This window comes from Prorops nasuta, unplaced genomic scaffold, assembly GCF_024137725.1.
Source record: "Prorops nasuta isolate Cenicafe-Biocafe unplaced genomic scaffold, Cenicafe_Pnas_1.2 PNAS00003, whole genome shotgun sequence".
NCBI classification, from domain to species: Eukaryota; Metazoa; Arthropoda; class Insecta; order Hymenoptera; family Bethylidae; genus Prorops; species Prorops nasuta.
In genome coordinates this window covers 8,286,607-8,308,654 of record NW_027116800.1, presented here as the reverse complement: position 1 = coordinate 8,308,654, position 22,048 = coordinate 8,286,607, and the positions used below count along the sequence as shown (strand labels likewise).

The window sequence follows — 22,048 nt, the reverse complement described above, 5'->3', positions numbered from 1 at the left end:
ATAACCGTATCGTGATTATGCAAGCCTGATAGGCAGTGGATGGTAATGGCAGATGTTTTACGCCAGTAAACGTAATATTAGTCGGCGGTACAGCCGATGGTGCATGGCGAGGTCTAACGGTGGAGCCACCATAACGCGCCGTAATTGCGTTTCGATTCTCTCTGCTATCCCATCCAGCATTTAACTACACTGTCTACACCATCCATACTCTCAGAAGTCGTGCTTTACTTCTCTCAACACCCCCTTTCCATCCTGTAATCCAATCTGAATAAAGGTGGAGCTTGCCTAACTCTGACTCCTCGAGGCTACACCCAAGTCACTTAACCGGCAATCTCCAACCATCTCAACTTTCATTCTTTTACTTACCCAGTAGTTTCATTTCTCTGATTCCGTTTCCTATCCTTTTTACAGTGTACTATCGAATAGTTCATAATTTTGCATATTTTACTTTCAAACAAAAGCTCGTAAATATTTACATTTTTAGGAAAATCAGAATTTCAGGGAGGGCTTATTTTTATGGCAAGGAAATATGTCTGTGGGGTAGTTGTGCGTTAAATCCTATATATATATATATATATATATATAATTGACTGGAGCAGATTTATATAGAATTGGATTAAACCGAAGAAATGCCAACAGCTCAACGTACCATGTTGAAACAACGTTTATTCTTACGGGAGACAACCTGCTCGTTTAATGCTCACGTGGCTAGCAACGTGTTAATCTTGCCAGTTAAGAACCCGTTGACTTTCCCGCGCGACTAACCACAATCGCTGACACCTTTTTCTTGCAGATAGCTAAATTAGCAAGTAATAATCTCGATCCATAGAATTCTTCGGACGTTTAATCATACTTAATCAAATAAGAGCGGATCAAATCTGACTCATTATTATTTCAATTAAAAAGCAACTAATAGAAATTTTAGACGAACATCATTATTATAGCTGTAAAGAAGTTTAGCTAACATTAAAATTTTAATTTATTTACACAGGACATGTTATCTATAATCTGGAAAATCTTTTTGAGATCGTAAAATAGGAACAAGTATAGTGATCGAGTCCAAACTATGCAACTGGTCAAGTTTACGCTCATTGCATTCATTTTTTCTCTCAATGGTCGTTTTAAGTACCTGTTTGTCGTGCAAATATGTATAATTGTTCTCCACCATAATACTATTAAAGTCAAACCGTTAAATACCTATGGTTAACCACGAGAAAGTATGACTAAAATTATCATAGAAAGAATTTTTCAGCCCCAAATGACCTATTTTCAACGTCAAAACGTGATGATCGCGCCAATCAGTACTATATAGGAGCATCATTTTGAGAAGCTGTTAGAGCTTTCACAGCATAATGAAAACCATTGTTAATAATCTAAAAATCTGCAATTCTTCGACATGATCCGATTACACTGTAATGCACTACATGACCTTGGGGTTAATAACTGGAGAGCACGTAAACTTACGTTCGTTTTGCTAATCCTGCTCTAACTGTACAGCGTGAAATAAGTACAGGGTACAAATGATTACTGCAAGAATTATATCAATACCGCTACATGGTTCATTTTCCAATAATTATCACGAATTCGCTTGAATAATGTATATATCAAGTGTGTAGCCGTGTACTTTATAAAGTAAACGTAAACACGTCATAAATCAGATACTTAATACAATATAACTATGCGCAGTGCATTATTATATTAATTCATAATTGATTATATATGTATAATTTGAATTTTGAAAGTAAACCTGTATACCGAATTTCCAACAACCTATGGGAAAGCTTAATATAATCAAGTTACAGATTATTTTTGGAATTTTATAGGTTTAATATATATGCTTTATATTTAATAATGATGACTGTTTAATTAATGAATAAAAAACTCATGGAATGGAAGAAGAGCTCTTAATTTGGTTTGGTTTACGTATGGCAACTACTTTAAAGGGTGTGCTGTTGCATCCTGTATATTAGTGAATGATTTGGTTGAACAGACTGTGCAAACTTTCACTCTCACGTGATCGTCACCACTCAATGATCCACTAGAGACCAGAGAAATTCCTTCTGGTCTCGACTGCAGCCTGTTAGCCGACGTTGCTTCTTGATCGTAATACATAGGAAGTATCTTTGTGGTTAAATCGCGCGTTGCGTATCTTATAAAGAAACCAGTGAACCTTTAAATTAAAAAAAAAATTCTTACCATTCGTTAATAGAAAAATCGATTCTTCCATAAATCGACCTATCAGTTACCGAGTTTTCCTTAAAGAACATAATCGGACCAAACGCTATTGGCTTTTTTAGCACAACAAGAAATTAAAGCTTTCAGGAAATTGTAGACGGATAACCAACTTAAAAAATACTAGAAAAAAATCTTCTCTCTTTTAGAGTATTAATTAACGTATACTGAGAAGAACGAGTCTTTTTAATGTTTCAATTAAACCAAACTCTCATTATAGCTGAAAGCAAAATTTGTACAATTTTATTTAACAGTTATAATGATATATGGACTTTAATGCACGCTACGAATATCATCATATGTAAAATAAATTTTATTATGCAAGGAAATATTATTAAACATTTAGCATCTAATTTTCTCATTAATGAAATACATTCTGATATGTCGTAATAAATTGTATTAACCTTTACATTATGTTCCTTCGACGGAAACGCACCTTTGTATTTTTTGATGACGAGAGAGAAAGAGGGAAGGAAAGAAGTTAATTAATTAAGATTCGTGCACGCATAAGGTTATATAACTTTTATACCGTAATTAAGAGAAAGTACTATATATGTAGTTTACAAATGTCCCTTTATATGGTTATCATGAAAGTTGAATTTTACACTTTATGCAATAAAAAGAAAGTCTATTTTCTATAATACTTTATTAATATTTTATAATAGCTATGACAATACATAACAGTTGAATTGTATAGCATATATACATTTTTCAAGTAGTACAATAAATCTTAAAGATTCCATAAGTTACTATATAAAGATGGTGAAGAGGAAGGAGGTCAGGAGGTCGAGTTTGGCCTGTAGGCAACTAAAGACTTGGTATAGCTGTAATAAATTAGGAACAGCGGAGGTCAACCCACTTTATCTGTTCATAGATAATGTATATAACTGTGAAATTTCGATGTTTAAACATAGTACCACTTTCATAAGTGAAAGAGGAATGTTTTAGTAGAAAAAAATAGCTATTTTTTTACATATTAAAATCTTGAGACTTTAAACAAAGCTATCCCTAATTCATTCTGCCTCCATAATTTCTTCTGCAATTAGAGTATCCCTACTATCTAATTTTGTTTCACTAGTTTTATTCATATTAGTAATAGGTGCGCTGCATGTAGATACTTCAGAACTTCCTCTTGGATTTCTATTTTTTTGTGTTTTTTTATTTCTTATTGCTTCATTCAAATGTTTTTTACCAAATCTCCTAAATATAAATTTGGATAATAGATTCAATTCTCCTTCCCATTTTAATAATAGTTTACATTGAGCTGCATTTAGAATATCTGGAATTTCTGAAATAAAAAATATCTAATAAATAATGACTAAGAATAATAAATTGTATTATAATATCTACTGTATAATACCAAGTCCACAAGTTTCATATTCTCCCCTCTCTCGTTCCTTGGTTAACCTTAAGACATCTTCTCTACTGGCATGCTGTCTTTTCCGTTTACCACCAATTGAATGTTTTATTTGAATTTGCTCTAATTCCTCGTCATGTCTTGCTAAATATCTAAAATATAAAGAAAATTGTTTTATAGTTTTAAATTAAAATTAAAAAAGAATAAAATGTTTGTTTACGCTTCAAGCAATTCGGCTGTAAGTTCTGGAGTATAAGGACAAATATCAGGCTTCATATGTTGTTGAATCCATAACATTTTATCTCCTATAAGATTCTGTTTTATTAAACCTCCTAATTTGGATTTTTTTCTGCTTGAAATTCTGGAAAAGTAAAATCCATGAAAACAAGCATCTTCCCACATATGAAAAAGCATATCATTTATGAAAATCTATCATACGATTGACTAAGTGTTTGATATTTACTTACTTATTTACTTTTTTCATAATTGAAATTGTTTTTCTGCTGTTGGGATGACCAACTTTTCTAGCCTTGGATAATTCTCTTTTCATAGCTACAGACTAAACAATTAAACCATTATTAACTGTTAAATTTTATATAAAAAGAGTGAGTATAATAAACTACAAACCATATTGCTCTATCTTTGGAACTAAAAATCTGTACACAAAATATGAATGACAGAGTATTTTCAGTCTTGTAAGTGTACTCACGTAAGAAGTAATTAATAAATAAAGTACACAAAATCACACGTTTTCTGTTGAAGATAGGTAAGACTGCTATTTATTTTCTATAGCTGCTAAGCTAACCTGCTATAATTGCTACCTGTGTGCTGATTGTTGATTCTTTCCATGCGCTCCAAAAATAATAGTTAGACTTAAGCGTCCTCTAGGAGTTTTACACTCTACTTCTAGACAAAACTTACCGGATATAGGTTCCCTGGATAGAAAAAACAACGTTTATTATGAAATTCCAATGTTTTATGCAACCTGATGTAAGTATTATATAATTCCTATCTTTCTGCCTATGAATCCCTTTCTATCATAATCTCAATTATTGAGTTTCGATTGGTTGAGAAGGGAAATAAAGAGGCAAGAGAGAAGAAGAATTAAGATAGCGACCTCTACTACTATCAACTATTACATTTCTGTAGGTAAGATACCGACTGTAAAGTAAACTACTAAGATTAAGGAAAAAACCGCGAAAAAGTACAATTTTCTAAATAATGTAATAGTAAATTAGTGCCATAATTTGATGTACCTTATTATCAATATAAATATTTCCATAAGGCTCTTTTAAATGATTATAGTCCCTCAGTAAAATAATATTTATTCATCTTGGTTTAACAATTGAAAACCTTAAAATTTAAAAAATGAGTAATCACCCTGTCCTTTAAGAAAGATTACTCCGATAAATGCATGATTATTTGATAAGCGGTTGATTATAGTAATAAATATTCTTAGACTACAAAAGCTTACATCAACGATTTCTTGTTAAAAAATAATCGTACAGAGATTTAGGATATCAAAGAAGAAAATGTTATCGAGCGTTTTTGCTATCTACAATCATTGCCTGATGACTATTGCAAATTAAACATCTGCAAAGTCTAAGAAGGTATGCATTATCATAGTTTTACATTATTAATAAAAATCGATAATTTTTTTTACTCGATAGAGATGAGCATCAGGTATTCACTTTAAGTTAACTTTGGAAATTGAGCGGTGTCCCAATCCTAAAATTAAGATTAATAACTGATAAAATTTTTATTAACAGGATATACAATCTTTTAAATCATGGAGTGAATAAAATTACCGTATCACTTTCCAATATTTAATAAAGCTTTTTCCGTTGAATATATTTTGATTTAATTTTTTAATGTCTGATAAGAGAATTTCCGACGTATATTTTATAAAAAAAAATGAGAAATATCATTTTTAAAGTACTTATTTTCTTAAAGGGGAAATCATAAAAAAGCAATATCTTTTTTTATCTATTATAGGGAAATTTCGTGCCGAGGACAGTGACCCATCGCCTGACGCGATATCACTTTTCGCGGTCCGTATAGTACAGAGTACAGCCCTGTAGTTTGATAACGTTTATATTGAATATAATTTAAGCAGAATAAATTTGAGTGTATTAAATTGACTAGTTGACAGTAAGATGTGTGGATAGTCGGATGTTCATAATCGTGGTATATATAAAGAGTGTAAGTCGAAATCGAGCAAGAAATTGAGTGTCGATACAATGACGGACACTTTTGAACCTGCAAAAGTTAAACAGGAGTTTAAGATAGTGAAAAACGGCAAGATGATACTAAGGGATAATAAAAAGCAAAAATTAGGGTTTTTCCAATTTGAACAACCGTTACTTTGGCCAAACATTATTGTGATGTCTGTGGTTCACCTTGGTGCTCTATACGCCCTTACAATTTTCCATACCTTCCACATATACACTATGATACTGCGTAAGTTGATTTTCAATTTTGTACGAAAATAGAAACCTCTTATTCTAAGACAATCTATTATTTTTTATAATATATATTCGTACATCATATAAATGCGAGATCATACTTTAAACACTTGACGAGCATTTAGTAGATTCGTTTCATATATTCTCATTATAAAATATAGATACTTTTTGTTCGTTTAGACTTTAGACCAATTTATTCCAATTCCACGCGATATATTCGCATGCTGGTATCGCTCATTTATTCATTTACACAGCATTTTCTTATCAATGAAATGCAAATATACCAGGTGAAATGTCTTATGTCTCCAAAGCGTTAAATGCTAAAGTATATATTCAATAATTGGCAATTTTTTTAAAGTCATAGTAATACACCAAATATCAGCGACCGGTATAACAGCCGGACCCCACCGTCTATGGGCGCACAAATCTTACAAAGCCAAATTACCTTTGAAGATATTAATCTTCTTAATGTACTGCACTGCTGGACAGGTAATTCATATCCTAACGAGCACAGTAACTTGTTACGAATAAAGGGTCAATTGTGATTTTCTCAAACACGCCATATTTTCTAATTCTCCAAGAGTCCCATATTTCATTGGGCCAGAGATCATCGGGTTCATCACAAATACACGGATACATCAGCTGATCCACACAATACACAGAGAGGATTATTCTTCTCGCATGTAGGATGGCTTCTTATGAAGAAAGATCCTACAGTTATTGCAAGAGGCAAGCAGATCGACATTAGCGATCTTAAGGCAGATCCAGTTGTCAACATCCCCAACTAGTAAGTTTAATGATGTTCAAACGCGATTGACGCAAAAATCTAATTGTTTTTATTGCAGTATATATTACGCAGTTTCGATACTTTTATTCTACCTCGTACCGGTGATTTCTGTATACTTTTGGAACGAGAGCGCAAAAAATGCAATTTTCGCGTTATTTTTTTTGAGGTATGCTTTGATCCTGAATGTTACGTGGAGCGTGAATAGCTTCGCACACAAGTTTGGAAGCAAACCATACGACAGGTATATAAAATCAACGAGGAATTTTTTAAACAATTTATAGTGTCTATACGAAGAATAAATAAAGAAAATTAACGAAAGTTGGATTTAATTCGTAGAACGATTTGTCCGTCGGAAAATTTCCTCGTCTCTCTGACGACCTGCGGTGAAGGTTGGCACAATTACCATCACGCATTCCCATGGGACTACAGAGCTACTGAGATTAACTTAATGGATTTCACCAGTACCACCACGCTTTTCATCAAATTCTTCTCAAAAATAGGCTGGGCTTACGACCTCAAGCAACCCTCGGAGGACCTTATAAAAACCGTAGTGAAGAATCGAGGGGATGGCACGCATCCTCGTTGGGCAGAAGTACCGGCGCCTAAATCAAACTTAGATTGATAAAAAAAAATCTGTCTCGATCATATATTTCACCCCTTCATTCGTTGATAAATTAAGAAATCAAATTCGTCCTAATTTTCTTCATTATTTGCTACGTATGTATAACTCACACAATCACAATAAAGGAAGATTATGTAATTTATTATACATATATATGAACACGATTTGAGAAAAATGGCCAAATTTACTAATAGACGTATCTTCTCATTCCAATATCACTGTGTCAGTATTCACACATTAGCGAATAGTTATATGCTTGTTTTATAAGTACATGTACATATAATGTTTTCCATTTTATGGTAAGCGTTTACGTGGTTTGCAAAATAAATTTGAGATTTTTGCTTGAAAAGAAAATGATTCACTTGATTTGCACCTGCGCCTCTCGGAACAATAGCGGTATCTCTCAATCCACGCGTTAAATTATGAATGCAAAATAGCAATGCGTGTGAACTAATGTAAGAAACATGGCTAATGACGTAAAACACAAACAAACGCATTCCTATCGACCAAAATAAAGATGCAATTCACAGATGGTTCGACCGGTTTTCTGATGATAAAGAAGGAACATTTCTATGCAAGGAAAAGTCCAAAATTAACGTTAGTCGCTCATTAACCCCGCGAGGCACCTGGAATTTGTGGCAAGTAATAAGTGAGAAAGTGTGCAGAGTCTGAGAAAAAGCAAGTCAACCGCTGGAATGAATTTTAGTAGCTGCACTAGTGCATTAGTCAGTATTGGGTAATAGCAATGAATTCGAAATATCGAAATGACGAACGTCTCGTTTCTAAAAGTTGAACAAAAATTTTACGATCTGAAACATCAGATGTCCTTTGTCACCTCTGACGTGGTGACGTGTCGAGATAAATTATAATTGTATACAGGGTGTTATGTAGTGCTTATGTCTCATAAAGGTTAAGCGAATAGCTAACCCCTAGTTTCATAAAAGTAAAATTGGCTCGAAGTGTGTGGTGGAGCCCGTGTGAAAGAATTGGAAACTCATCAGCAGCAGCGGTCTTTTGTAGTACATAATTGCATGAAAATTGTTATCGTTGCTCAGATTTAAGTAGGCGACCAAACCAAACGTGGCTTTAGCCCAATGTCTTCAAAACTATTTTCGTAGCTTCAATTTTAATCAATCGATCGATAAAAATACTCTAATCGCAATAAATTGTATGCGCTTCTAACCAACTTGGATTAATTATGACTTAAAAGTACACACGTAATTGGTGCATTCAATTTACATAGACTTCAAATGAACATATATTTTATAACTTATACACAAAACTTTTTATTTGGCAATTATTAAACTTTATATTTCTATGAGACGATGAATGCTAAGCTGATGTTTAAAATATTTATTTTATTTGAAATATTTTTAATTGTATCAGCATTTGGTAAAAGAAACATTCCAAAAAAGGTAGCAGGTAAGACAAATTGGACAAGATTATGCTTTCAATAATAAAAACTTTATATGCAATTAATGAATATTAATTACATTGATATTATATAGAAAGATGTTGCAAGGAGAAATTGGATCCACAAGAAACTTTCGACCATAAAACTACTGAAAAACTTCCATTAGATCCTCACAGTGATTGTGAATTATTCAATTACGCAATTGTCAAGAAAATACCCTACGCCCAATCTGACTCATGTGGTCTAACCGATATCAATATTAATTTTTCGTCTGCTTGCATTAAGTGTGGAATGTGTCTTTCAATAGCAGAACAGGTTAAACAGTTTAACACTATTTTAACATAATTAAATCTTTACCTCCCAATTACTCGAAACCGATATTCTTTCTAAAATTTAGATTAACAGAACCTTAGAGGACAGCTACAAACTTATGTTACCCAAAATTCCGTTAAACGAACACGAAATGAATTTATTTTTGAGATCTATCTGCGATTACTCATTTAAACAGTAATATTTGGATTCAATATATAATTAGTATTAATAACATAGTATATTTAAACCACAACAATCTTTGACAGCTATAACTTGCGTGACCTTAACGACAAAAGATATATTATCGATGATATACCTGGTTCCAGGATGGTTCTATCAGCGTCTGATAATTTATGGGAAGAAAAGTAATTATTTTCATAATTTTTCTAAACGAAACAAAAAATAAGAAAATAACTTTATTTTAGTCTGAAAGCGGCCTGTCACGAATATCTAGATGCAATAGGCCCTCTAAATGTGTACAATCATTGGCAGAAATGGTATGATGGTGATTTCTCTAAACCTGATTTAGTTACACTTTTGTGCAGGTATTTTATAAAAAAGAAACTCTAGTGCTACGATGATGGTTTGGTTTTACTTGCAGAAATAATGACAATCTGCTTCAGGACTGTCGAAATATAGACGATATGATTCAACCGTCCAAAAGACCGAAAAATTATTATGCCAGTATCAAGATTTCAATGGAATATGATCATAAATAATTTATTTTTAGATATAAATTTGTACCATTATTTTAACCAGTTTCTTCATATATTCTATATTTTAGTAATGGAAATAAATATAATTAAATTTCAAAATTTGAGACATTACTTCTCGAACATACTACTCATTGCATTAATTAGCTACGATATAAATGTATATTCTAACATGTCATAAAATATATATCTTACCGATCTCTTTAATAATTTTGCACTCGGTAGATCGAACACAATTAAATAATTTTAGAAATATAGGCTGTTTATAAATTTAAGGTTAGGCTGACTTCCGGGTAATCAAAGTAAGTTCTAAAAATAACATAGAACTTTGATCTTTAATTTTACTCAGTAAAAGATAAAGACTGCTTGTAGAGATATAATAAGTATTATTAATAATTAGTTACTCTGAGATATCAGTAGTTAATGGACTTACATTTTTTAAATTATTACAACAGCGATAAAACCTTAAATATACTTTGATACTCTATTTTTTTATTAATCTTTATGAATCATTTTTTGTCTAATGTTCAAAATTAATGTATTGTTTTATTCATAGTGGATATGATTACATAAAAAGTATAAAAAATAAAATTTACCCTATTTTTGTGTCTACACTATAATTATAATGTTGAATATTCAAACCATTCGACTGTAAAATGTTAGTTAAAGATATTACTTTATATTTTGTTCTATTTATCTCTCTTGTATATTGTAGGTAGTTTTGTCTTTTATTTGAATAGACTTAAAGTTAAAAATGACTCTAACAGCATATAATACTAATAATTTATATATTTAATATATAATTACTAAAATAAAAAAATACGTCAAAATATTGTGAATACAAATTTCCTAACAAGATTTGTTTCATTTAATTTTACGACACACATTGAAAGGAGTATATGTATAGAAATAAGATATTTATGATGCTGGATTATGGCCAGATGTGTAGATTCAGTGATTAGCACATGCTGGCCTTCATCTATGAATAATTAGAATGTGTTTTCAGACATTTCTATTTATTTGTTTAGAAATATAATTTTTAAAAAATGCACAAACATTTAAGTAGTTCCTAAATTTGTTTATTTGTCATATTTTTATAATTATGCAACGAATATTTTGCAAATGCATAAAGGGTGTTCAGATCTTAAAATTTGTTGTTTCAGACGATAATTCTAAGAGTATTTGTATTACTGGTTTGTATATTTAAAGTAATTTCATTGTATGTGTAGTACTGTAGAGTTTTGTATCAATCTACATCCTATGATTCTTATTTAAAATATAAATCCAATTTATTTTCCGATAATACTTTATTCTTTTAACATTCAATGAGATTAACGGGAATAGAGACGAGTTTAATTTTTGAATGGAATAAAATCAGGATTATTAGCTATTGCTGCAGATGTTTCTTTACCGATTTTTTTACTTACTTCTGCCGATGAAGGTGGCCCTTTAATGGGTTCAGCTAGCTTTTTTGAGAGTTCAATTCTTTTATTTTGCCCCCTTCCCGGGATGGTCTCTTTATCATTTCCAAATTCTTTTATTAAAGCGACATTGGTCGATTGTTTCGTCACATTGCGTCGATCTCTGTGTTCCGGAATTTTGGCGAAATGAACTTCCTTTCCTGAAGGTTCATTTAGCGAAGCTTTTGAAAGAGTTGTGTGATCCGTTTCTTTGACGTTTAAGCGAATCGAATCATTTATTGGTCTCGCGCGACTTGACCCCTTTACCTTTGAACCATTTGGTTCATTTAAATGGTTACTACCGATTGATCCCTGTAACTGTATACGACGTGGCTGATTAATCGATAATTGATTAAAACTTGTTAAAGCTGTTTCGCTCAAAAGATTAGAACGAATTGGTTTCTGCAAATTAGACAAGACTGCTGCATTCGCCGCCTCATTTAAAGAATCTGCAAGCTGTACTTTACGTACAGTATTCGAGGAAATGCTTTGATTCAGAGAATTAAAAATAGCTGGATCATTCAATGGATTTACAAAATTTGGATCCTCTAAATTGGATAAATGCTGAAGGGTCTGCATATTATAAGGCATATTAGGATTGGCAATTATTGGTGGATTTACATATCCAGCATTTGACACTGGATTTACATGAGGATTCTCATGAGGATGGTGGAAATTATAGAAATTATGTAAGTGTAAGTGGGGAAAATGAGGTAAATGTGGTAAATGAGGTAGATGCAGATGATGATTCCTTATACCACGAACGATCGTTTGCTGCATTAGTTTACGTTTGCTCCAGACTCGTTCGAATATTCCAAGAGAAGCAGCCACGACAATTCCAAATAGCAGAATGATGAATGCTGAATAAACATCTGCCAATCTTGCACTGTGAAAAGTCGTCAGAGCTTTGCATTTTGGCATATCAGGCATCATTCTCTCCGCTATTCTATTCAACAATCCCCGTTCTTGAATACGCAAGATGCTAAAATCAGCGGAAACCATTTATCTCACATTAATAACTATATAGTAGCACTTTGAAAATTTCGCTTTAAAAATTGGACAAAAGCAAACTTGTATACCTTAAATTAATTATCTGTTTATACGGGCAAGATTTTGCCATTGGTAAAGCAACTACGGTAAATGTCTCGCGCAAAGCTAATTCGCGAAGTGTACAGCGTTCCTGTATTAAAGTGTTTTTTAAAGCGCGTCTAGCAAACGTGGCGCTAACGAAGAATCCATATTGACCTTTAACTGCTTTCATCAAGCCTGATGCTATATCCAATCTGGATTCACGACTTCTGAATGCTTTTATGTACACCCTTCTAAGGTTTGAATCGTTGGCATTCTAAAACAATTATTACACGTAGTACATATGTATTTCAATCATACTTTCACTTGTGAAATTATTTTAAAGCATCACGACATACCCTAATATATTCATCGTCGGTTATACTATATCCAAGCTTAAAATTATTAGATAATAAGTCTTCAATGGTTCTTATTTTTGTTGCTTGAACTGACAAAATGGAAGTAATAAATCCTGCATATGCGTTATACGTTACTAAAGCAAAAATTAAACTAAACAGTAGCAAAGTTTTCCCCGAGGGGCTTCTGGGATTCCACGGAGAGCCTAGTCAATATTATAAGAATCAATATATGAATGCACAAACTGACAACAAGATAAAAGATAAGGACACTAACCTTGCATGCACATTATGCTGATACACCAGAGAACAGCTTCTCCGATTCCTGCGTGTCTTTCAGCTTCGTCATGCAAGGCAGCTTTCGCAGCATAAATAATAACCCCCATTGAAATAACAATTATAATGTATGTTAATGCTACACAGCCTAAGAGGCGATTGGTGAACGGCTGTAGAAAAATATCCCTCATAGTCCCACTCTCTAATGGGTGATAGTATATGTTTCTCCTAAAAAATATCAATATATCCTTATTCCATTAACTTTCAACATCAAGACACGATTGTTGAACTATATTCCGCTATTATCTTACATGTATCTTATCAACGGATGACTAAATGACATTTCTGCTAATCGTTCCTCATCGATTGTTATGTATCCCAATCCAATATCCACCGTTCCAGACACTACATCTCCCAGAAGATGACTCCAGACCTTATTATTCAATTGTCCTAATTTATCGTGGGGTACGAACTCTACGCTGAAATAAAGAATTAATTATCGTACCTAAAACATTGATTAAACAGAATTAATAAAGGGACATATGTGTTTTAATTTAATACCTGGCGTTCACACTATTTGCAACAAAATTGGCAAAATCTAAAAGAGGCTCAATATCATTTGATTCGATCTGATCCGTCATCTCAGTCTGGCCATCGTTAGTACCGTTTAAAACTCCAAATATTATCGGTAACCCTTTAAAATCAAGCCTCGATTTAACATTGACAGCACGCCTTAAGAAATACATTCCTGAATTCCAGGTGCCTAAATAATCCGTAACCAAGCTCGTATTGTCGGTCATCCGAATTTTGTAAACATGAAAGAAATAGTAAGAAACAGTTCTATTTTTTGATGTAACATAATTTAAATTTGCTATTGCGCTCTCATTGGATTTTTTTCTAGGATTTTCTGGTAGCTTGATATTATAACTGTACGTGATGAAATATCGGCGTAGTCTCGGGCAGGTTCTATAAAAAGGACATTAATTTATTTGTGCTTAAATGATAATACCTCAAGTTACGTTTACTCACTCATTCCAAATATTTTTCATAAGAACCCCTGTCTCCTGCAAACTCAAAGCAGAATTGGCAACCACCACTTCGCTATTGATACCAATATGAAGATCACGAAGAACACCGTCTATCGAAGTATCAGTATTTTTTGACGTGACCAATAACCAGGAGATGTAATAATTGAATAGCAATTTCTGCGATGCCTATTAAGTGAGACAAATTGTAATGGAAAACATTCCGAGAAAGAGAATAATTTATAAAACAACAAGCCTAAATAAACTCATTAGAATTTTCAAGTAAGTGTGTAATAATATAGATTTCCCTTGAGACTAATTATTATCCGGCCAAGGGGATAAATAAAATTTTATCAGATAAATCAAACAAAGGTTATTAAAATTAAGGAGCTCTTGGACATGGCCTAGTATTATTGGACAAAATGTTTAAAAAATTTGTATATGTGTCAAGTTTTAAAGAAATTAAAAAAATAAAGACAATTTGCTAACCGAATTGTTATTATGATAGCCTTTAATGCATAATTATATACTACATAAATTATACAAACCACTTGCAGAACATTATCAGTAGCAGTCAAATTAAGGCCATCCATGAGAACAATAGCACCTATTCGATGCTTGTGAATGCGAAATGCTACTGGTATATTTGGATTCGATGATGGTTGGACGTTGATAGTGACTCCCTGTTCCCCAAAGCATTCTATCAACGGTCGAATGAACTGCAGCGTGCAATCTGCATTCAAGTACCACACCACCAGGATTGGTATGAAAAGGGCAAATTTAAATCAGCTGCGACAATTAGAATTGATCTGTAAGCATCTACTGCCTTAATGACACTATATAGCTGACATTGAATAAATCGTTCGCACTAGGATAGTCACGTACTCGTTCAAGAAGTCATTGGTTAATGAATGGAAATAAATCAATGAATTCAATCGTTGAAATTTAAGCGATAAAAATATATTCGTTAAATGTCATTAGAGCCAAGTTAGCCAAAAGTACGCTCATTATAAAAATTCGATTAGTGCGGACAGATAACGGCGAGTGTCCGTTCAACATCATTACTGTTTATTCATAGCTCTCGAAATACAGAAATGAAAGATTATAATACAGCACAAAAATATTTATATCATTTAAGATCATTTCTATTAATAAGAAATATGTAAATTTATTTTAATTATTTGTAGATGATAGACAAATGATAGTTAAAGGGTTAAAAATAAAGATGACCATAATTTCTTGAATGAAACTAATCAGTTATCTTGTATATCTATTATGTTTAATAAAGAAACTACATCATATTTTATACCATAACTTATTTGCTTTAATTTGCTTGACAAAAACACAGGTGATTAAGTTAAATAAAGTAATATTGTACAAGAATGAACATGATAATGTTTAATGAAATACGAATACTTTAAGATAGGGCGAAGGTTGAAATATGTAGAGAAATAGAAATGTTACATGAAACGCATATTCAAATGTCAATCGAAAAGTTAAAGGTAAAGAAATCGAAACTGACTAAAATTATTACAAATATATCATTTAAATAAGCGTTTGAATCTATAAAAAGGCCAAGTAATTTGACCAAGATATAGTATACAAAGTCATTTTAAAATAAAATTCATTGGTTTACTATAATTTGCAAATAATTGAACAGAAATTTAGTATTTTTTTTTAAATTTGTTTATATTATTTACGCAAGAGAATTGTAAGAGTGAATCTTGGGAAAATGAGCAATCAATAATAAAAATAATAACAGAAATTAGTATAAAATCGAACGGATTGATCTCAAAGTTACTAAATTTTTAGGAGGAAATGAAAGTGGGATCTCCTCGGCACACGTGACAAAGTTTTCGATTTTACAGTAGTGGTAGGGAAATGAAAAGCAAGGAATGCTCATTAACGATGCGGAAAAGGAGGATAGTGTATAGTAACTCATTTGACTCCCTATAAGAACCACAAACTAGCTTTAAACCAATTCAGTCCACCATTATTAAATGGTCGAGGTTCTTCAGGTTCATTGCTAGCAGCAAATAATAACATAAATCAAGTAATACTTGTTAATTTTTATCTTAATCTTTTTTTATTATCTCTTAATCGCAATTGTGCAGTTTATTTTGATTACTATTCTCTGTTTATTTGCTGATCAATACGATATTTCAATTTTGTATAATCCAAAGTGTTATGTAAAATGTGCATTTTAAACAATACACGTCATACTGAGTGCTTTTACACATTTAATATTGAGATCAATATTAGTGCTTACGATTTGGATTAAGTTCAGTAAAAAGAACAATTTGCTCCCAAGACTTCCAATTTACGTATTCCAAAATTAGTTGCAATGCTAGTGGTGTTGGTGGAATGCAAGTCCGTGCAGATACACACACTAAAGTTGAAAGTATCAGCAACCCAATTTTCATATTGATACTGAAAATCGAAATAAGTAATCTTGCGTTATGTAGGTGAATGCTTCACATCAACAGTGAATACTCCGTAATAGAATTTTTTCTCATGATAAAGCTAAAAGGTCAAGACGATCGAATGTCACTTTAATAGTTAATTGCAAAGTATTGTACGAGCTACAAATCATGAAGTATATTCGACAGCATAATAATCCCAATTACTAGAACACGTAATAATCAATGATAAACACTACTTCTAATATTTATTTGACAAAACAGGTCAACAGTTTTATTTAAAGCATAAAAAATCGATAATACCGAGGGAGCCAGTATCAAAAAAGTATTGCTTTATTTATGTGAGCACAAAATTGTTTATATCTATTAGAATCATAGCAGTAAGTATTCTGACAAATTTAGCACAGTTACCCTACCGAGAGAGAGTGTAGAAGACTAACCAGATTTTAGAAGTTTTTTATATTTCTTACTGAGTTAATAAATTATGACAGTGTTAAATTTACTTCAACATCTAAGAATAGGCCTCCAATCAAGAAGAAGTTAAAATTTCTTCATACAATTTTTCATCTAGATAAAGTATTAAGTATAGTTTATTTAACGCTCCTTCAATTTAACATATCGAAGTTTCGATAAATGCGTGATTCAATCAAAAAACGATCATACAATATTGTGCAAGCTTTGCTCAATTCCGTGTACTTTAATGATAACACGATGAAATGTTCCGTTTCACGACAGTATTACCACTGTCAACTTCCTCAAATGAATTTAGTTCTACCGTAACGAAAGGTGAAATTAACAGAGAAGATATGAATCATACTTTTTCACTTTTATCCATACGAACTAATTGTACAGCAATTTCATCATAGAATTCTGACTCCCTGTTGTCTTCTCAGCCTATTAGGAAATAGTCGACAACTGAATAAAAATGCATTGAACTATGACAGTCTCTTGACTTTTTAGTTCCCGGTATTAGAATATATCCCTAATCAACTGTGAAAGCTATAGGTTTCGAATCTATAATTTCTTCGAAAAATATACTTCAATCTTACATTGAATTGCTAATCTAATGAAGTTAATTATCCATACGATAATCCTCTTTCATTTTAATGGAAACGATTTTACCGGTTTGTGCATTAATATGCATTTCAGAAATCAAAAACAACGGGATATTGGATAATTAGAATTAAAAAGAAATTGTATTTAAATTTAACAACAAAGCCGATTTAGAAAAAATTATCACCTAAAAGTAAGGATAATCAGCATACAAAGATGCAACAGTTTTATGCAACCTTCATATTTACATATTCATGCTTGTGTACTTGAAAAATATCCAATAAATGATAAGAACAGAGTGCATTTTTTACTTTAGAAAAATCGAATATTGACTTCAAGGACAAACAATATCTGAATAAAACACACTATTGTATTATAAAATGTTGTACAGAGCATGGATAGCCTAAAAGCAATGATGTATATAAAAAATTAATTAATAAAATTTAACTACAGCGTGGTCTTACATAAAGTAGATAATATTAATTTAATTTTACTTTGTGCTATATTGAATGAAGGTATTTTAAAATTATTAAAAAATGAATCTTTGATGTAACACAATGTCTACATATACATGTAACAATAATAGGACCAAGATTTCGCAAAGTGTGAAGGGGCAGAGATAAGGGGTACTCACAACATTGTTTTTCTACTGACCAAGCTTCATGCTTCAATGTGTGCACTTATACCAGTCTTCTCCCTCCGCATATTGTAACATCTTTCGATCGTAGTGTCTGATTTAAAAGCTGGTATCATTGCTGAAAAAAGGTTAATAGGACTTGAAAAAAACTGGTTTTGCAATTTTATCACTTATTCAGATCGATTATTAAAGAGGGTAGAATTATGCTGATTAAGCTTATCGTAAAATAAGCTAAATCAGCATTTCTCACTGCTGTTGCCGATGTAAAATTTTGTTTCTCCTTCAGTCTAATTTCTCTTAACGTTTCCCCAAGATACAGAATATTTTATTGACACCACTTGATGTACATGAAAATTTACGATTTGATGTGTATTCTGTATTTGGAAAATTATAATTACAGTAACAAAATTCTTAAAGGGCTTTCGAGAAAGCCACTACATACAAAATACTTAAGATTTAGTTGATTGATTGTGAAAGTGCTCTATGGTGCCAATTTGGGGACGCGGTATATGCATTGGATCATTTACTTGTAGTTTTAGTTTCAATTATGTATAATTTTTTTAATATAAGATTCATGAACCATAAAATATTTAAGAAATATATCATTATTGTTAACTACGGATCAACGCTTAACCGTCTATTCATAATTTAAATTGTAATGTACAATAATTTCAGAAAATGGCTCCAAATATTACTGCTGCCAGTATTTGTTTGCAAGAGAAACTGGAAAAACAACACTTAAAATACCAGAAAATCGCGGAGAGCCTGGATGAAAATAATAATACAATAACCAGATATGATGGGGATAAAAGGAAGCTATCTAAATTTGCAACAAATTTTGGATTTAAGACTGAGCTGATTTGGTATAATATTTTTCATATCTTTCTTCTGCACCTTTTCTGCGTCTACTGCTTTCTGACGTTTAACTATTTGGAAAATTGGAAAACCACATTATGGCGTAAGTAGAATAAATTTAACAAAATACTCTTAAAGTCCTTTGTTTTAGTCAATTAAATTACAAGTCATAAAACAAATTATTTCAGTAAAATAAAACTAAATATTAGAGATAATACTAAATTATAAAATACGTATTTATTTTAAGGAAGTTTATATTTACCAATAAAAAAAAATCCTTTGAATTGTTTTAATGAAAAATGTCGTGGAATTATCACTGAGCGATATAAACTGAATTTAATCTACAAGAGAAATATATTTCCGATTATACGTAGACTTATATTTTAAAAAATTAGCTTCTGTTGCTTGGTTTTATACTTCAACATACATCGATCAACGTAACAAAGTTCTATTGTATCACTGATTTGTCTCCCAGTGCAAAATCATTATTAACACAAACTTTATTTTTCCTTATTTCTATTTATTAGCTAAAAATGGGATATTAAGAAAAATTAAATCTATATTAAATACAATAAAAAATTGACTTATCTTACTCTCTTGTTTAACTTCCTTATTTTTTAAAATATAACAAAAATGCGGTACTTGCATTTAAGAAGAGGAGCGTTAATTTGCTTCTTAATTCTATTTTTCAAGTTTTTCTAATGTTCGTTCCACCCGGATTTGGCGTAACTGGTGGTGTTCATCGGTACTGGACTCACCGATCCTACAAAGCCAAATGGCCACTAAGAATGATTCTTATGTTATGCTACCAAACGGCAGGACAGGTATTGACTTCTTTTTTATCACTTCCCACACCACTTTCACTTTAACACGCTTTGCAATCAATTTGTCTAATTCTTTTTATCTACTGTCATGTGTATACGAAAAACACTTATGAAGGGTAATATTTCGAAAATTACTACTTTTATCTAGTCATCACTTAGGGCTTCACTTTCATTTCATAAACGAAAATTGTTTGTTTGTATGAGTGACGCAGAAACTACTTGTTGAACTTATTTTATGAACTGTTCATTATTACTTTGACTAGAATACTATCTATGATTGGGTAAGGGATCATCGAGTCCACCACAAATATTCCGAAACGGATGCTGATCCTCATAATAGTAATAGGGGATTTTTTTTCGCTCACGTTGGATGGCTAATGATGAAGAAGCATCCCGAAGTTATTAAAAAAGGTCAAAAAATTGATATGAGTGACGTTTTGGCGGATCCCGTGGTGATTTTTAGTCAAAAGTAGGTGCAACATTATAATTTTATGGTTGATCTTATATATTGGTTTAAAGTTTTTATTGTTAGTCGCTGTGCTCATAAAGTGAAATATTTATCATAAAACGAAAACACGTTGTAAAAATATGATTATTCTGAATTTGCATGTCATATTTTAATATGCATATAATAATATATACAAATTACGAACAAATTTTTTCTCTTCAGATACTTCACAATTCTCAAGATACTATTTGCTTTTGTATTACCAACAATAATACCTGTTTATGGTTGGAGGGAAACTTGGGCTAGGGCAATTATTTCTCAGTGTTTGATAAGGTATCCCATAACTTTAAATTCAACCTGGAGTGTGAACAGTGCAGCTCATTTGTGGGGAACCAAACCATATGACAGGTTATACATTTCTCTAAAAGCAATTGTTTAACTATTATGTAAAAATCGAAATAAATGTTAAAAGTAATTAACCAATGAAAATGTATTTCAGATACATAAATCCAGTTGAAAATAGAGCCGTCGCTTTAGTAGCTTTCGGCGAAGGCTGGCACAACTATCATCATGCATTTCCTTGGGACTATAAAGCCGCAGAATTAGGAAATTATAGGCTTAACATTACCACTGGCTTAATTGATATGTTCTCTAAAATCGGTTGGGCATATGACCTAAGACGAGCATCAAATGAATTAGTGAAATCTGTTGTAGCCAATAAAGGAGATGGATCTCATCCAATTTGGAGCGAGGTACCTGACCCTTCAAACGAATTAATAGTACAGAAAGACTAAGCTTTTTTATGTCTTACCAACGTTACAATCATTCAATTTTTACATTTTAAATAAAGTAAGTTATAAAAATATTATAACAGTAAATATAGGTAAAGGACAAAATTAATTTATTTTTGTTAAAATTTTGACTTGATTTTTAGTCAAACTTTTATACAACTACAACAGAGAATATGTAAATTCACCATTAATGAAATTAAATATGTATCAGAAAAGCATGAATTTTTTCAGTTCATAGTTAACGTATGAACGTTCTTATGTATACATGCAATTAATTATTTAATTAAATTTATACATTCATAATTCCGAACTAGATACAAATGTTAAAGAGACACCTATAAAACACATTTTTAAAAATAACTAGAGGCTCGGAAATAAATTAATATTAGAAGCTTCATATTAGTAGGTATAGAACTTTTGTTTCATTAAAATTACCTTGAATAATAATTATTCATTCATTATCTATTTCATGAATTGACAGTGAAATTAAATGATGCCCACATACACATACACATTCTTATTTTAAATACTAATTGTGATAACTTCTAACTGTAGCAGCTCAAAGATCTTTCCTATTACATGATAATCCATCGCGAAAGTTTCAAAGATTTCAGTTAAGAAGCTTTGTAGGTATCGTGTAGATGTAAAGGATAAGTCTTTGAAAATTGTATCACTTACAGATTAATTTTAACATGGACAATGTTAAATGATGTAAATAAATCAGTTATATGATTAAATGCTTTCATAATGTTCGATTACTTGTAACAAATTTAAAGAATATTTTATTATATGATCGTAAATACGATATATAATTTAAACAATATTTTGGTTGATTATAAAACTGAAAGATCGATAAGGGTTACAACTGTAATTTTCGTTTGTATAAAAGCTCATCAAATTATTGTAAAAACAATTATGAGCTAAGAATCAACC

At 31.5% G+C, this 22,048-nt stretch overlaps 5 protein-coding genes across 6 annotated transcripts; 3 read left to right on the top strand and 2 right to left on the bottom strand.

Moving 5' to 3' along the window:
• Positions 1–2,871: 2,871 nt before the first annotated feature.
• LOC136785770 (translation machinery-associated protein 16 homolog) lies at positions 2,872–4,644 on the bottom strand. 2 transcript variants are annotated; one of them, XM_066747023.1, is made up of 6 exons: positions 4,511–4,644; positions 4,217–4,441; positions 4,057–4,148; positions 3,810–3,950; positions 3,593–3,741; positions 2,872–3,520 (listed from the first exon to the last, which is right to left on the bottom strand). In XM_066747023.1, the coding sequence occupies exons 2-6, from the start codon at positions 4,217–4,219 to the stop codon at positions 3,246–3,248; spliced, it is 660 nt and encodes a 219-aa protein (XP_066603120.1). In that variant the 5' UTR covers positions 4,220–4,441; positions 4,511–4,644; the 3' UTR covers positions 2,872–3,245. The 2 variants fall into 2 exon arrangements, with proteins under 2 accessions (XP_066603120.1, XP_066603119.1); XM_066747022.1 differs by having other exon boundaries at positions 4,217–4,626.
• A 1,113-nt stretch (positions 4,645–5,757) lies between these two features.
• LOC136772097 (acyl-CoA Delta-9 desaturase-like) lies at positions 5,758–7,798 on the top strand. The gene is made up of 5 exons (XM_066724791.1): positions 5,758–6,049; positions 6,413–6,543; positions 6,636–6,841; positions 6,900–7,082; positions 7,178–7,798. Exons 1-5 carry the CDS (start codon positions 5,830–5,832, stop codon positions 7,461–7,463), a joined length of 1,026 nt encoding a protein of 341 aa, XP_066580888.1. The 5' UTR covers positions 5,758–5,829; the 3' UTR covers positions 7,464–7,798.
• Positions 7,799–8,752: 954 nt separating this feature from the next.
• Positions 8,753–9,894, top strand: LOC136772099 (uncharacterized). Its single transcript, XM_066724793.1, has 6 exons — positions 8,753–8,885; positions 8,972–9,192; positions 9,275–9,384; positions 9,456–9,554; positions 9,615–9,686; positions 9,791–9,894. Coding segments are annotated over exons 1-6 (600 nt in total). The 5' UTR covers positions 8,753–8,788; the 3' UTR covers positions 9,792–9,894.
• Positions 9,895–11,073: 1,179 nt separating this feature from the next.
• LOC136772093 (uncharacterized) lies at positions 11,074–18,284 on the bottom strand. Its single transcript, XM_066724787.1, has 10 exons — positions 18,195–18,284; positions 16,357–16,517; positions 14,636–14,820; positions 14,092–14,276; positions 13,624–14,028; positions 13,374–13,541; positions 13,064–13,290; positions 12,790–12,992; positions 12,442–12,707; positions 11,074–12,344 (listed from the first exon to the last, which is right to left on the bottom strand). Exons 1-10 carry the CDS (start codon positions 18,197–18,199, stop codon positions 11,255–11,257), a joined length of 2,895 nt encoding a protein of 964 aa, XP_066580884.1. The 5' UTR covers positions 18,200–18,284; the 3' UTR covers positions 11,074–11,254.
• A 246-nt stretch (positions 18,285–18,530) lies between these two features.
• On the top strand, positions 18,531–21,207 carry LOC136772096 (acyl-CoA Delta-9 desaturase). The gene is made up of 6 exons (XM_066724790.1): positions 18,531–18,702; positions 18,873–19,155; positions 19,746–19,876; positions 20,140–20,345; positions 20,547–20,732; positions 20,824–21,207. The coding sequence occupies exons 2-6, from the start codon at positions 18,876–18,878 to the stop codon at positions 21,116–21,118; spliced, it is 1,098 nt and encodes a 365-aa protein (XP_066580887.1). The 5' UTR covers positions 18,531–18,702; positions 18,873–18,875; the 3' UTR covers positions 21,119–21,207.
• Positions 21,208–22,048: the final 841 nt, after the last annotated feature.

Coding starts and splice junctions, on each gene's coding strand:
- LOC136785770 (XM_066747023.1), bottom strand. Junction 3,951..4,056: donor ATTATGAAAAAAGTAAATAA/GTAAGTAAATAT, acceptor TTACTTTTCCAG/AATTTCAAGCAGAAAAAAAT. Junction 3,742..3,809: donor ACAGCCGAATTGCTTGAAGC/GTAAACAAACAT, acceptor TTTATATTTTAG/ATATTTAGCAAGACATGACG.
- LOC136772099 (XM_066724793.1), top strand. CDS start 8,789: ATGAATGCTAAGCTGATGTTTAAAATATTTATTTTATTTGAAATATTT. Junction 8,886..8,971: donor CATTCCAAAAAAGGTAGCAG/GTAAGACAAATT, acceptor GATATTATATAG/AAAGATGTTGCAAGGAGAAA. Junction 9,555..9,614: donor GATAATTTATGGGAAGAAAA/GTAATTATTTTC, acceptor ACTTTATTTTAG/TCTGAAAGCGGCCTGTCACG.
- LOC136772093 (XM_066724787.1), bottom strand. Junction 14,029..14,091: donor ATGAAAAATATTTGGAATGA/GTGAGTAAACGT, acceptor TCCTTTTTATAG/AACCTGCCCGAGACTACGCC. Junction 12,345..12,441: donor AAACAGATAATTAATTTAAG/GTATACAAGTTT, acceptor CGCTGATTTTAG/CATCTTGCGTATTCAAGAAC.
- LOC136772097 (XM_066724791.1), top strand. CDS start 5,830: ATGACGGACACTTTTGAACCTGCAAAAGTTAAACAGGAGTTTAAGATA. Junction 6,050..6,412: donor CATATACACTATGATACTGC/GTAAGTTGATTT, acceptor ATTTTTTTAAAG/TCATAGTAATACACCAAATA. Junction 6,842..6,899: donor GTTGTCAACATCCCCAACTA/GTAAGTTTAATG, acceptor TTTTTATTGCAG/TATATATTACGCAGTTTCGA.
- LOC136772096 (XM_066724790.1), top strand. CDS start 18,876: ATGGCTCCAAATATTACTGCTGCCAGTATTTGTTTGCAAGAGAAACTG. Junction 19,156..19,745: donor TTGGAAAACCACATTATGGC/GTAAGTAGAATA, acceptor CTATTTTTCAAG/TTTTTCTAATGTTCGTTCCA. Junction 20,733..20,823: donor GGAACCAAACCATATGACAG/GTTATACATTTC, acceptor AATGTATTTCAG/ATACATAAATCCAGTTGAAA.